General features: G+C 35.8%; 1 protein-coding gene across 7 annotated transcripts in view; it reads left to right on the top strand.

Moving 5' to 3' along the window:
• ZNF236 (zinc finger protein 236) overlaps positions 1–14,022 on the top strand; it is a 61,285-nt gene that overhangs the window by 33,546 nt on the left and 13,717 nt on the right. For 4 of the 7 annotated variants that reach the window (XM_088130591.1, XM_025165490.2, XM_088130592.1 and 1 more), the window contains 10 exons: positions 500–712; positions 1,025–1,295; positions 2,586–2,689; positions 3,152–3,517; positions 4,493–4,638; positions 6,144–6,390; positions 7,099–7,278; positions 7,494–7,652; positions 8,957–9,135; positions 10,682–10,813. In XM_088130591.1, the coding sequence (XP_087986717.1) occupies positions 500–712; positions 1,025–1,295; positions 2,586–2,689; positions 3,152–3,517; positions 4,493–4,638; positions 6,144–6,390; positions 7,099–7,278; positions 7,494–7,652; positions 8,957–9,135; positions 10,682–10,813 (1,997 nt within the window). Of the gene's footprint in view, positions 1–499; positions 713–1,024; positions 1,296–2,585; positions 2,690–3,151; positions 3,518–4,492; positions 4,639–6,143; positions 6,391–7,098; positions 7,279–7,493; positions 7,653–8,956; positions 9,136–10,681; positions 10,814–11,682; positions 13,310–14,022 lie in introns of all 7 variants that reach the window. The other 3 variants (XR_015793914.1, XM_088130595.1, XM_088130593.1) reach the window with 3 other exon arrangements.

The raw sequence follows: 14,022 nt of genomic DNA, 5'->3' as shown, positions 1-14,022 counted from the left end.
TGCTGAGCAATCCAAAGAAAAGATACGCATAGGTAATCATGACCATTTCCAGAAACTGGAATGTATACTGCTTTTGTCATAGAAATTCCATTTATTTAACCTGATTAATAGTTATCAATTAGACAAATCTTTTATACATTCACAAAAAGCAGTATCAATGTAGTGACTTGTTGAGGGAACTGAAGTAGAAATGAGAGAATGCATTTGAAATCCTCACTCAGCCATGAAGCTCATTTGATGACTGAACTAGTCGTTATATTTATCACCCTAATTTTATAGGATTGTTTTGAATACTTTTGTAGGGGAGAAGGAACCTTATATTGTAGCTGAGTGTGAATTAAAAATGTGGTAAGTAAATAAAAATAAATACATCTGTGGTAACTATCTGGAAATACTCAGAATACGTTTTCACATTTGACTTGGTTTTGTATCATTTTTGATCTATAGATGAATTATATAACCACCCCATTTTTATTTACTTTCCTCTTTTTTTTCCCAGGAGTTAAAGCATTCAGTTGTAGTATTTGCAATACTTCCTTTACCACCAATGGAAGCCTCACTAGACATATGACAACTCATATGAGTATGAAGCCCTACAAATGCCCATTTTGTGATGAAAGCTTCAGAACCACAGTTCACTGCAAAAAGCATATGAAAAAGCATCAAACAGTGTCTTCAACAGCAGCAACAGGTGGAGAAGTAGCAGGAGGGGGTAAGCAACTTTTTCTGTGTATCAGAAAAGTGTATTAAATATTCTTCAGCATAATCATAATTTTTTTTGTTCCTGGAATTGTATAAGTTCTATAATCTGAAAGAAGGACATGCATCACAGTATTTGTGGTGTTAGTTGATTTTTAGAACATGTAATGGCCGTCAGGATATACCTACAATACCCTTTATCCTTGGAGTGTCTGTACTTTTGTATACTTGCTATGAATAACTGTGGATTTTTCATTAACATTCAAGAAGTTTGTTTGATATTACTAGGTCCTTAAAAGTGTTCTTTCCCTATTTTATTATGCAGAAGAAGAAGAGGCAGCATCTGAAAAGACAAGCTCTCGAAAATCTAGGCCAGGTGTTATCACATTCACAGAGGAGGAAACAGCTGAACTTGCAAAAATTAGACCTCAAGAAAGCGCCACTGTCTCTGAAAAAGTTCTTGTCCAGTCTGCAGCAGAAAAGGACAGAATTAGTGAAATCAAAGACAAACAAGCGGAGATGGAGGCTGAGCCAAAGTATGCCAATTGTTGTACTTACTGCCCAAAAAGCTTTAAAAAACCTAGTGACTTAGTAAGGTAAGTGGATGTAGATTTTTTTAGTTTTGATATATGAGATATACTACTTTTGCAGCTTACTTTCTGTCATCCTTCTTCAGTTAAAAGAAGAGGTAAGCAACCTTCCAGTGGTCATATGGATATCAGCATGAGTGAATGGGTATATAGCGTGACCTCACCCGCCACACCTACTAGTTTGTACAGTCTCTGAATAACTCTTTAGAAGACAGTGTGACTTTCCAACATTGACAGGGTCTCATCTGATCAATGCAGTACTAACTGCCTGCTCAATATTTTGTTGACATTATTCTCCAGTTAGCAACTGGTCATACTGAAACCAAGTTTCAAAAGTGTCTTGCAGTAGCTGTTCATATTAAAGTCCTGAATATCTCAGGCTCTTTGGATTTTAGCAAATATAGCATATGCCATTTCTTTTATTACTTTTAAGGAATTGATATTCAGTGATACAATTAAATTCGTGCATAGGTAGTTGGTATTTTAATGTTTTTCTCATACATATACATAGAACTTGTGATTATCTGCAGCAAAACATTAGTTTTGACTACTAAAATGACAACTGGTACAACAGTTTTATGAGCTTCTTGGCTAAAATATTTTTATCACCCTTTTATAGATTTATTATAATTTTTATATCAAATAATTCTTTACTTTACCTTACACAGTTATATTAATCACTAGAAGGCACCACATGACCAGTTTCATCCTTATTGAGACTCATCAGGTGTATGTCTGTCGAGTCCCAATAAGGGTGAAACTAGACATATACCACATACAACTGAAAATACCATACAGGTTATATATATACTGTATAAAAATAGAGAAATCTCTCCCCCCAAGAGTGAGGGTGGAAGTCATTTAACTTTGTACAGGGGGACATGACATAATGTAACATCTGTATCTCTCTGAGAGCTTAAGGGAAGGTGGACTGTATATACCAAGATTTTAAGCAGTGATAGTAATTGTTATTTTGTATATTGTGTTTCATCGAAGTGTATCACCATGTTAGTAGAATGGTATTGTTGACAAAACAATTTCTTCGCCCAGATGCATTTCTTTATGTATCTCCTAAATCTGTACTCAGAATCAAGTTTGGAAAGTATATTGGAGGGAGAATGAAAGGAGGAGTTTGGCCTCTAGTGTGTGCTTCGGCCGTGTTGGATGTAGACCACAGAGTTTTGATAATCCTACAGGAAGATGATTATCCCATACTGGAGGCCTAACTAAAGCTTGCTAGCTATTTTAGTAAACTTAATACACCATATAATAACTACAGCAAATATTTTTGGCTAGGCATGTGCGTATCCATACAGGAGAAAAACCTTATAAGTGTGATGAATGTGGAAAAAGTTTTACTGTAAAGTCAACTCTGGATTGTCATGTAAAAACACACACAGGTATGTAAGATCATGGGCACTTCCAGCTTGATTAGATAACAGTGAATAAACGTTAGATATACTGTACCTTGCATTTTATGCTGATAATCTGCAAAGATATTTTATTTCTAATAATTAACAGCTTAGCTTTTAATACTTAAATATAACATTTGCTTCCCCCTCTTTAATGCATTTCCTCCTCCATTTATTTGTTTGATAGATGATTGCTTAATAGTGTAGCCAATATATTTGAAGAGTACCAGCTGACTTTGTATAGTTATGCCCTAAATAGTTTATTTTTTTTTTTAAAAAACCCTAAAATGTAGGAATTGGTCATGATTTAGGAGGAAGTCCCTTCCAAACAAGTTATTTGTCAAATACTATAAAGTATTAGTGTAGGTTGTTGAAAGTTCAACCAAAACCGGCAGTAATTTATATGTGATAAGAAATAATGTATGTTTTCACCATTTCATTTTTCTCCAGGTCAGAAACTTTTCAGCTGCCATGTATGCAGCAATTCATTTTCTACAAAAGGTAGTCTGAAAGTTCATATGCGCCTACATACTGGAGCAAAGCCTTTTAAGTGTCCTCACTGTGAATTAAGATTTCGGACTTCTGGACGCAGGAAGACCCATATACAGTGTCACTTTAAATCAGAAGCCAAGAAAGTCAGGAAACCTGGTTCTCGTGCTCCAGCTAAAGGTCTACAGCCAGTCAGTCTTCTTAATTCATCCACAAATGATCCCAACGTTTTCATCATGAATAACTCTGTGCTGACAGGCCAGTTTGACCAAAATTTGCTCCAGCAAAGTATCGTTGGTCAGGCTATACTTCCTGCTTCTATGTCAGGTAAAATGGAGGTGTTTCATTCTATTTTCTAGGGGTTCAGTTTGAGAAAGATAATGTAGAAATCTTCATGCTGTTCAAGATCAAGCTCTTCTGTGGCTCCTGTCAATGTTGAGGGAGAGACTTTCAAGCCAGATGTTGCTAGACATCTCTTTTGGCTCTCTGAACAGAGGCTTCCACAGATGATTTATTGAGTCTTTCCATCTTTGTATATAGTTTATAAGATGATTTACATGGTGAGTTTAAAGGTTCTTATTCAGAGAGATCATGTACTTGTGGTTTTGGTGGGAGAGAGACTTGGGTTATATTAGAAAAAAATTGCAATTTTATTCTTATAATTACAGGATTTCTATCCTTCCTTACATTAAGATGTCATTATGGCTGTCTTAAAAATAAGACATAATAACTAATAAATGGACAGAATGATAAAATATTAAAAAACCCAATCAGTTGCTTCATAAAATTAGCAATAAATCACAATAATCTAAAATATCAGTAACAAAATTATTGAAACCATAAATACTGGTTGATTTATTATATATTATGGAATGCTAATTATTTTGGTATGATCAGTTTTAGCCACGTAGTATGTATACATTTGTGTTGTGTCACTCCCTCTCTATGTATACACGCCTACTCATATTCATTTGCTTGTATAAAATACTCTCTCTGATTTGATTGGTATCACAATCAAACATAGGATTAACCTATTTGGCACTTTTTAAAACATGGTACCAATTTTATAATTTTGTTGGTACTATCATTATGCAATATTGCATATTTATTTAAAAGGAAGTCTAGTTCAGTAAGGCATTCCTCAGTAAGTAATTTTAGGATTTCAGTTTGAATTACTGCAGTATTGTTTGCTTAATTCACTGTTCTAGGATAAAGATTATTTCATGTTTAATCATAGTTTTTGTTTACATTGCTTTCTGAAAAACAAAAATACATATAAAATATGGCTGTTTTCTTTGGTAGCTGGAGGTGATTTAACTCTATCCTTGACAGATGGTAGTTTGGCCACACTTGAAGGAATACAGTTACAACTTGCTGCCAACTTGGTTGGACAGAATGTTCAAATTTCTGGAATAGATCCTAGTAGCATTAACAACATTACTTTACAGGTGGGTTTATTCTTTATTATCCTTCACAAGCTGTTAAATAAGATATGCAGAGATAAATGCACATGATCCCTTGCTTTTAATCTCCAGATCTTTCATTTAAGTAATGAAGTAAGTAATTTAAGTAAGTAACTTAAATAATGTTTAAGTGCTGTTGTTCCTCTCTTTCCCACAAGTAATTTCCTTTGGTTACCTTTAGTTATTCCATTGTCTGCTCATATAGTATATGGATTCCTAATTCTCCCAAATTTGCTTCCGGGTCCAATTCATGGTTTGGTTATCACCTTTAAAGCCCTTCATGGCACAGGACCAGGTTATCTGAGGAGCCGTCTCGCCCCTGTTATATCAGCCAGCCCCACTCAGTCCGGCAGAAGGGGCATGTTGCAGACCCCACCAGTCAAGGAATTTCGACTGGTGGGATCTAGGAAGAGGGTCTTTTCTGCTCTGGCCCCCGCTCTGTGGAACAACCTACCTCCCGAGGTGCGGTATGCCCCCACTCTCATGGCCTTCAGGAAAGGTGTGAAATCCTGGCTATGCCAGAAGGCCTGGGGGCTGGATGGGGGCTTGCACCAGTGGAGGTGGCTTGTGGGGTAATTGATTTTGCACCCCTGTCATCTTGAATGTTCTTAGTATTTATGTATAGGGTCTGTTTTTACAGTGATTTTTAATGGATTAATTAATTTTAATTATTTATGGGGTATTTTAACTGTTTATGGGTTTTTTATTTTAATTGTGAGCTGCCCAGAGTCACCCATTGGGGGAGATGGGCAGCATACAAATTTAATAATAAATAAATAAATTTCTGCAAAATTTTGAATGAAAAGAGAATCTTATAGGCACTCTTTCAAAAGGGGACTTAGCCATTTGCAGAATAGCTACGTTGGTGAATGTGAGGAATCACTCACATTATCATAAGACACATTGGTGAGAATGCTTCTTGCCATCTTTCTGATCTTGTATCTTCTATTTTATATTTGAAAGTTTTTCTCAGGAGGTGAGGCACTGAGAAAGAAAGCCTTGAACTATAGCTGCACAACGTTCTTATATTCTAAGAAAGTCAATGATGTTTGTGTAGATCTCAGAAGCATTGTTATAAATAACAGTTGACACTTTGCTTTGAACAAGCCAACCTTAAATAATAATTTAAAAAGTCTTCAGATGGAGTAAGATGTCTGCTGAGTGCCAAAGGACATGGAAAGTGTAGACTTTTTAATGCTAAAAAAGAAAAAGAAGTGGCTCAGATTCTCAAAATAACCTGTAATTTGACTGTTCCTGGCAGAATTTATATTTCATTTAATACCTGATAATTGTTGGTTGATATTCAAAATAAGAAGCCAATGTAACATTGCAGTGATATTAAAAGTATCCAGCTTTTGTAAGATTGAACAGATTTTTATCAATGAGATGAACCAACCTTTGTGATTTGTATATTATAGTTACATTATATTCAGATTTAGAAAAGAAAAATAAAAATGGCATATATTCCTATTGGGCTTGTTTCTTTTCAGATTGACCCCAGTCTTTTGCAACAGACTCTTCAACAGGGCAATGTACTGACCCAGCAGCTAACAGGAGATCCCAGTTTGGCTTCTCAGAACTCCTCCCTACAGACAGCAGAAAGTACAGTGCCGGCAGCAAATGTGGTAATACAGCCGTTGTCAAGCTTGTCCTTACAGCCCAGTGTTACGTCTTCAGCAAATATGACAATGGGACCTATGGCTGAGCAAGAATCTGTATTGGCTACAACCACTACAGGTAAATACGATAGGAAAGCAAATTCATTTGGAAGGTTTTTGATTAAAATTATCTGAATTCTTGCTATTTTCATATCTTCAAACACTCTGTCTGTGTGTGTGTGTATCACACACACACACATACATACATAAATACCTATGCATGCTACCATAATCCAGTAAAACACATATTCCTATTAATAAAGATTTCTAAAATAGATCAGGGTAGGACCATCCTATGCCCACAGGCCAGAAATTCAAGCTCACTTCTTTCTGGAAGATTACTCTCAAATCGTTTGCGATCCTTCAGAGAAAAAGCTGGCCCATCTCTAAGTTCTGTAGTGAACTGAGGAACATTTTTGTATCTTTTAATTGCTTAAATCATTTAAAATATGGTTGCATAATTCTTTTAGAAAACATAATATTTGATTCTTCATTAAGGGTGGTTCCACATACAGTCATATGCAGGAGTCTGGAAGAAAACTCTTCAGATTAGTCCCAAGAATTCAAATAATCTTCTACTCCATCTGATCTAACCCTGATCGATCATCTTTTTTTCCACTATTGTGATTCCATTCTTGGATAATCTATATGGCAACTATTAATATGCAATATGTGTTCAAGGCCAGCACCCTTATATTTTTCAGTTATGTATCTGACACCACCATAGCATTAAATATGAATAGTGTAAAGCATGACTATTGATTTGGTTTATGTTACTCACATTCAGGTTCACAGGATCTCTCTCAAGTTATGACATCACAGGGAATGGTGTCAACTGCCAATGGTCAGCATGAGATTACACTAACAATAAATAGTTCAAGTCTGAGTCATGTTTTAACTCATGCTTCTAGTTCAACTACTACAAATTCATCAGGAACCCCTCAAGAGATCACCCTTACTATATCTGGCAAGTATAATTGTGAAGTCACTCTGATTCTTCTCTGATAACTCTGTTTTAATGATACATAGTCATTTGCAGGTTTGTTTTATGTGGAAGATCTGGGGTTTTTTCGGGGGGGGATATAAAGTTTAATGATTTCATGGCACTAATTGCTTAGAGGTTTGTTACTAAAAAAGGAAAGTAAAACAGAGATCTGAAGTGGATAAACATTTTCCATTTAGGCCAAGATCTTATTCAGCACATTTCCTCTGGCAATAATGAATTGAATGGGAACCTACGATTGGCAACACCTACTATCACTAATCAATCACCTGCTACTACATTAACTATAAATAATGATCAGTTACTGTCTCAAAACCCAGCACTGAATAGTACTTCAGGTAGGTTTTCATTTATTTTCATCAAACTTGCAGTTCTGCACATAGTAATTTACAATGAACTCAGTGGAATTTATATCTGAAAAGATGTTATAAATTTTTAGTTTGAATCATATGACTATATCTAGTAAGAGTATGTGAGGCATCCAAGGTTTGGGTGAACAAGGTCATGGAGAGGATGTGACTTACCTTGTCAAGGTGCAGAGGTGACACAGTTTGCCTTCTCAAGGAGCTTGAGTTCAGTCCAAAAATATGCACACACAAAAATCACTTCCAGTGCTAGAACTACCAGACAAGAGCTTAGAATCATGAAAAGCATCATAGCCATTTCACCTTGTGGGGAGGGGTATGTTGTTTTGCACTGTGCCTTCAAAATGGTGCTTTGCACAGATTTTCATCACACCAAAGCCCCATTTGAAACTGAGCATTCTTGTTATCTAAATCCTTGTTCATGTTACCTAAAATTGCAGTGAAATTTGTGTTTGTTTGCCTGTTAGCTTTAATTAGTTCAAGGCAGCACACTTAGTGTTCTCTTCTCTTGTTTTTTCCCCTTCTGAGATAGGTTGAGCTAAAAGTGTCAGCCCTTTGAGGTAGGCCAGGTTAGGAAACAGATACCCCAGAAATACTTTTTGGTATAAGCTATAATAGCAGAATCTTGAAAACCTGACAGAGTTTCTCTCTCTTTCCCTCTCATACCCAAGACAGTCAAGGCAGGCTAATTTTGAGTTTCTTCCTTACCCTCTCCTGTCTTTTCAGACTAAATTGATGTTTTTGTAATGGCTGCTGCATATTTTCTTCAGGCCATTTCCATACCCCTCTATTGACAGAGTGAGTTACCCAAAGTCACTCAGTGAACCTAGGTCTCACACCACACCACACCACACCGGTTTCCCATTGCAGATTACACTAGCGCAACCTTCCTTACCCTGACCCTCTGAATTCAACGCATCTTGAGCATACCAGTCAAGAGAAATAAAACCAAAATATTACGTAAGATGCAGGTTATTGTCATTTTAAGCTCTTCTTAAAATCTGTTATTCCAGCCTATTCTACTGAATTCATTTGTAGTGATTAATGTGTATCCAGAACATATGAGGGCAAGTAGATTTTAATGAGTATTTATTTAAATTGCTAGGAATACACATTTTTTTTCAGTTTGTTGGGGCATGATACTTATTTCTTGAATTTAAATTTTTCATGGGTTACAAAATGCTTATATAATAGAATAGGGAATCTGAGAATGTTGTATACTCCCCAATTATGAATTATGATTCTGATTTTGAATTCTTGTGATACACTTTTTGTAGAACTAAATACCTCAAGCGGAAACCTTCCAGCAACACCACCCCTGTCTCAGCCAGCTCAGAACCTAGTAATGTCATCCCCAGGAGTAGGGGGAGATGGTAGTGTCACATTGACTCTGGCTGATACTCAGAGTATGTTATCTGCTGGTCTTGATGCAGTGACACTTAATATCACATCACAGGTTTGTGTCATTTGTCAAATTTGTTCTATCCTGCCAAATGTATAAAACTGAAAAAAAGCAAATCCGAAGATAACTTTAGATAAGAAATCTTGCTTGCATAGCAAAGAATAGGTACTGATGATATTTTTGAAATGTGCTGTAAACCTCACTCTTCTAGCGATTTTGACTTTGTGATGTATCTGCTGCTGCATATTTCAGGATGACTATATCATTGAATTTTGCTTATTTTTGCTAAAGGTAAGATGGTCATTCAGGGATTACATCCAAAATTCTGTTGTTTATTTCCCTCTTCTTGCTATTCCCTATGCTTCCCAAAACTTGCTCCAGACAATATGGAGTTCTAAAGATGGCATAGAACTGCAGGGGGAAGCACGGATTAGCAAAAATAACTGCCCTCTTCTTTCCCCAGGAAGTGTTGAGTTAGTGGAACTGGAAATTCTATTGTGCCCTTTTGTTTGCAGACCAATGTGCTTGAATCCAGCTAGCTCTCATCAATTACAAAGGACTTACTTTTGCTTTCTCCTAATTTTCCTATTAATTTATCTATATGCACCATATCCATAGATTAAATATAAGCAAATTCCTTGCAGTAAGAAGACACAACAGAAGAAAGTCATAGCATCTGTAGGAGATGTTTTAAATGTAGAAGTTTATTAAGGAAGGATCTGGAGTATGATACAAATATGAATATATGAATACGGGTAATAGGAATTGGTGCTTCTTCTAGCTGTGTTGTTTTAGGACAAAGTGTAGCATACTTTTTAAGTGACAGAGAGATCAGAGAAAGAAAGGTAGTAGGTAATAAGCAAACATACACAAAGGACATACATCTCACCCCAAGTCAATTAACTGCTAAAGTCACAGTTAATCCATCATGCCTGGCCTAGGGGGTTTCATAAAATGGCTTTGAGAACCATGAATATAAGTTACTAATACTTTTTTTTTGCTACTATCTATCAGAATCTGTTACATAATGCTGCATCTTCATTGCTTCCCTCTTAACAGCAGCCAAATCTAAGTATGTAAAACTGAAAAAAATGTTTGTTACTCCTATATAGCCCTCTCCACTTTGGTTTTCTCCCTTATATTGAGTTTTTTTAATCATTAAGCAGTGACAAATCCTCTTGTTGGTGCTATATACTAGCAAATTGATGGTGCTGTTAGTGTGATTTGTTGGACAGATTTCAGATTTAACACAAGACTTTCATTAATGTGATCATAGGATAAAGTATATAGGCTATCAGTAATATTAATTATTACATTTTGCCTTTCTGATATATTACTGCATTCATGGTAGACTAACTTTGACATCATTTGTACTCTTGGCAATTTAAATATTTTGGGGTTATTAATAGATGCTTATGTTAAACATTTTACTTCACTTGTGCTATCATGGAGACTTTGCAAACATATGATTTTACCTACTGATAACTTTTAGTCACCTATGTGTGGAAAATTTAAATAATAAATATGTTAAGTTGTATAGACTTTGTTGATGTGGGTTAGTTACATATTTTTCTAAACATTTGGAAATTTCTTTCGTCAGGGTCAACAGTTCCCTGCTTTACTCACAGATTCTACTCTCTCTGGCCAGAGCAATTCAAGCTCACAGCAGGTCATACTAGTGAGTCATACTCCACATTCAGTACCTGCAAACCATGATGAATTAACTTATCAGGTAAATGGTTTTTATTAATCTGTCTTGAATGATAACACAGTCATTTTGGGTCCTGTATCCGAGGTTGTCATTTATCTTACCCTAACTGATTTAGTTTATTAGGGAAAGTATTGAAACTTCAGTTTGACAGAATTTTGCTCTTCTAAGGAGAATTTGAGGCAACATCATATTAAAAGTAGTGTTTCCTCGTAAACATTATTTTGTTATTTTTCTAAATGAGATCTGTAGTGCAGTCCTGTGTATAGTTACAGAGAAGGGAGTCTGTCGTTCAATAGGAATTACTCCTGGGCGGGATGTATAGCAATGTTCTTCAGCCTGGTACCCTCCCAATGTTAGATATTGTCAATTACCATAACCCAGTGCGGACTCTAGTTAATGGATTCTGGAAGTTGACGTAGAATACATCTGGAGTACACTTGTTTGAAAAAAAACTGAGGCTAAGGCTGATGTTTCTGTTCACAGTTACCTGGGAGAAAGTCCCATTGAATAGAATACACCATACTTTTACAAAGTCATGTATAAGATTCACCTTTATTGGTGTCAAATGCACCTTCTTTATGTTAAAGTTGAAACCTGATTTTTTCATGTGGTGGTTTTATTCTTGATACTCATTGTATCTTGCTCTTGTACACTCTGGTTGCACCTCATCAGCACCTCATCATTATTGTTTACTTCTTCTGATTTTTACTTGACTTCTCTCTTACATTACTGATCTGAAACTTCTTCTTCTTATTATTATTATTATTCTGCTCTTCTGAATTATTTTTTTAGAATAGTTTTCCCAAATAAATTATAGTCATTAATGATAATGATTGTTGCTTGTAAATTTGATTGCTGGATTAGATTGCCTTGTACTCTTTTTCCAACAGCATCCTGCAAGGTCCCCGAATGAGCAATGGTGAAGATCACCATTTCCATATTGTTTGTTTCCGGCATCTGAGGAATCCCTGAGCAAGGAGGCTCTATTTAGTTGTTTGATTGATAGATCCTATGTACATGTGCATATTATTTTAAAAAATTAACTGAATTTAAGTGTGATATCTATAAAGCAAGAAAACTGATCAGTGCTTCAAGTTTCAAGTAAAGCAGTCTTCCATTTCTGCACACGCATTGCTAGCCTTGACGGATGCCCTGCTTGTGTGCTAACACTGCATTTGAAATAACTAAAGCACCTCTTTAAATTGGGCTATCTGATGAATACAGAGTTCCTCGGGAAGTCCTTCTTGCCTACCTAATTAGCCTAAAATACTGGCCAGCAAGAGAGCTATGGGCAATACGTACAACGTGCACAGTAATATATGATATGAAAGATGACTACTTTTGTTATTTTGAACAAAATGTGCCAGTGATTTCTTTGGATGATCTTTGCAGTTAAGCTTTAAATGAGAGAAGAAAGTGTTAAAATTCAGTTCATATTTTCACAACTTTATCTATCTTTAATGTTGATTTTGTTGTACTAAAGAGTCCCATATGTCTGTTGATTGCCTTCACATCCTGCTAAGAAGGATATTATATTCTAATTTGTAATTTATTACCACTATTTGACATAGTTTTCCAGATGTATTGTCTGAAAAAATGGCTCAAATATGGCTATCTCTGCAGTAAAGAGTGATACTATCAATTCATTTAACTTCTCAGCAACTTCTACTTTCTTTCGATGCCATTATCTGCCCCTTTGCCACTATAGCTGGTTTCTTATAGCTAATATGCTTTTAAATATATTTAAAGTAGACTTTTGGTATTGCTATACTAGACAGTATTTGTTGATTGTTTCTTCTTACTAGTTGTGAAATCTGTTTCTGAAGATCACACACAAGGAAATATTCTTGCTGTATCATCTATTCTTTTCTCTTTTCTGAAAATACCATTCTTCTTTTTCTTCCCTCCTTTCATTCTCATTCTTAATTAATCCTGTTTGGTTTGTGATTAATTTGACCACACTAATAATTTTATTTCTTTGGTTGCATGACTTTCTGTAAACTTAAGCTGCAGATAGTTGCCTTACCGGTCTGTTTGCCCTCTTCAATTTCATTGCCCTCACCTGACCCCGCCACATTTTTTTGTGCAAAGCTTCCTCTTTGCTGTCTTTCATAGGATTGCTTTTTACTGCTTCAACAGTGACTAATTATGACACAAGAATGGAAAGTCTTACCTGATGATTTTTTGTTCATGGGTAATGTCTCTTTCAATCTTAAGTCAAGCAACTGATGTCTTGTCATGTTTTTTCTTTGCTATTCCAAGAATATTGCAGTAAAACATTTATGTAGTATTAAGACATACAGACAGACACACACAGAGAGACTACATATATGTTATCATTTTTTATGTAAAATATGTCATCGGCTTTGGAAATGCTCTAGTGAACATCTGTTGCTGATAGGGCTTAAGCCTAGAGCTTTCAGCCACAGTGCTTGAATTGCCTCTGGTTTTGCTCACAGAGCGGGAGTACTCAGAAAGATGGATTGGTGGAGACATAAATCTTAGGAAAATTATCAGGTAAGAACATTTCTGTATTCAAAGGTTTGCTTACATCTGGAAAGCATTTGTCTTTTTAACCTTTAGTTTTTCTGCTCAAATGTGGACAGAGGGTGACAGGCTGATTCTTGGATAGTGGCAGGCGAGTATTGTTTGTTTTCCCAAATGGACTAGAAAGGCAGGTTCAGTTGTAAATTATTTGGGGAGATAGAATCTCCCAGCTTTCAGATATGCGATGCCTCCAGAACATGCAGGCAAAATGATGCTAAGCTGTGGCTTTACACCATGCATTTTTATATCATAAGCAATTCCATCAGGTTTGCCTCTGACATGTTTCCCTTTCCTTTCCCTCTGCCCCCACCCCCCAACCATGGACAAGTTAACAGAGTTGGAGTTTGGCACATGGAGTTTTCAACTACAGAAAATCTTATTCTGAGGAATCAGGATGAAATGTAAAGGTTATAGGTTTCAATCTTCTTTACAGTAACCCAAATTGCGGCCATGATCGCTACAATATTGGCTTATGAGAATTATTTTATAGCTTATTCAGAGGTGATTATGCCTAAGTCATCTGCAGCAACTCGAACTATCCAAATTCATGTAACAGGTACAAAACTCTGAGTATAGGAACAATAATAGTACTAAGAATGTAAGCAGAATTCTCCCTATGTGCCTGTTTATAGATGTAAACACAAACTATGATTTGAACTTTGGCTTTATGTATTATTTTTCAC

Source organism: Python bivittatus, unplaced genomic scaffold (genome assembly GCF_059951505.1).
Source record: "Python bivittatus isolate LINGU-HERP-01145 unplaced genomic scaffold, Pbiv_v1 ctg000840_np1212, whole genome shotgun sequence".
Taxonomy (NCBI): domain Eukaryota; kingdom Metazoa; phylum Chordata; class Lepidosauria; order Squamata; family Pythonidae; genus Python; species Python bivittatus.
Note: the sequence above shows the minus strand (reverse complement) of the source record. Positions and strands in the feature narration are given on the sequence as shown.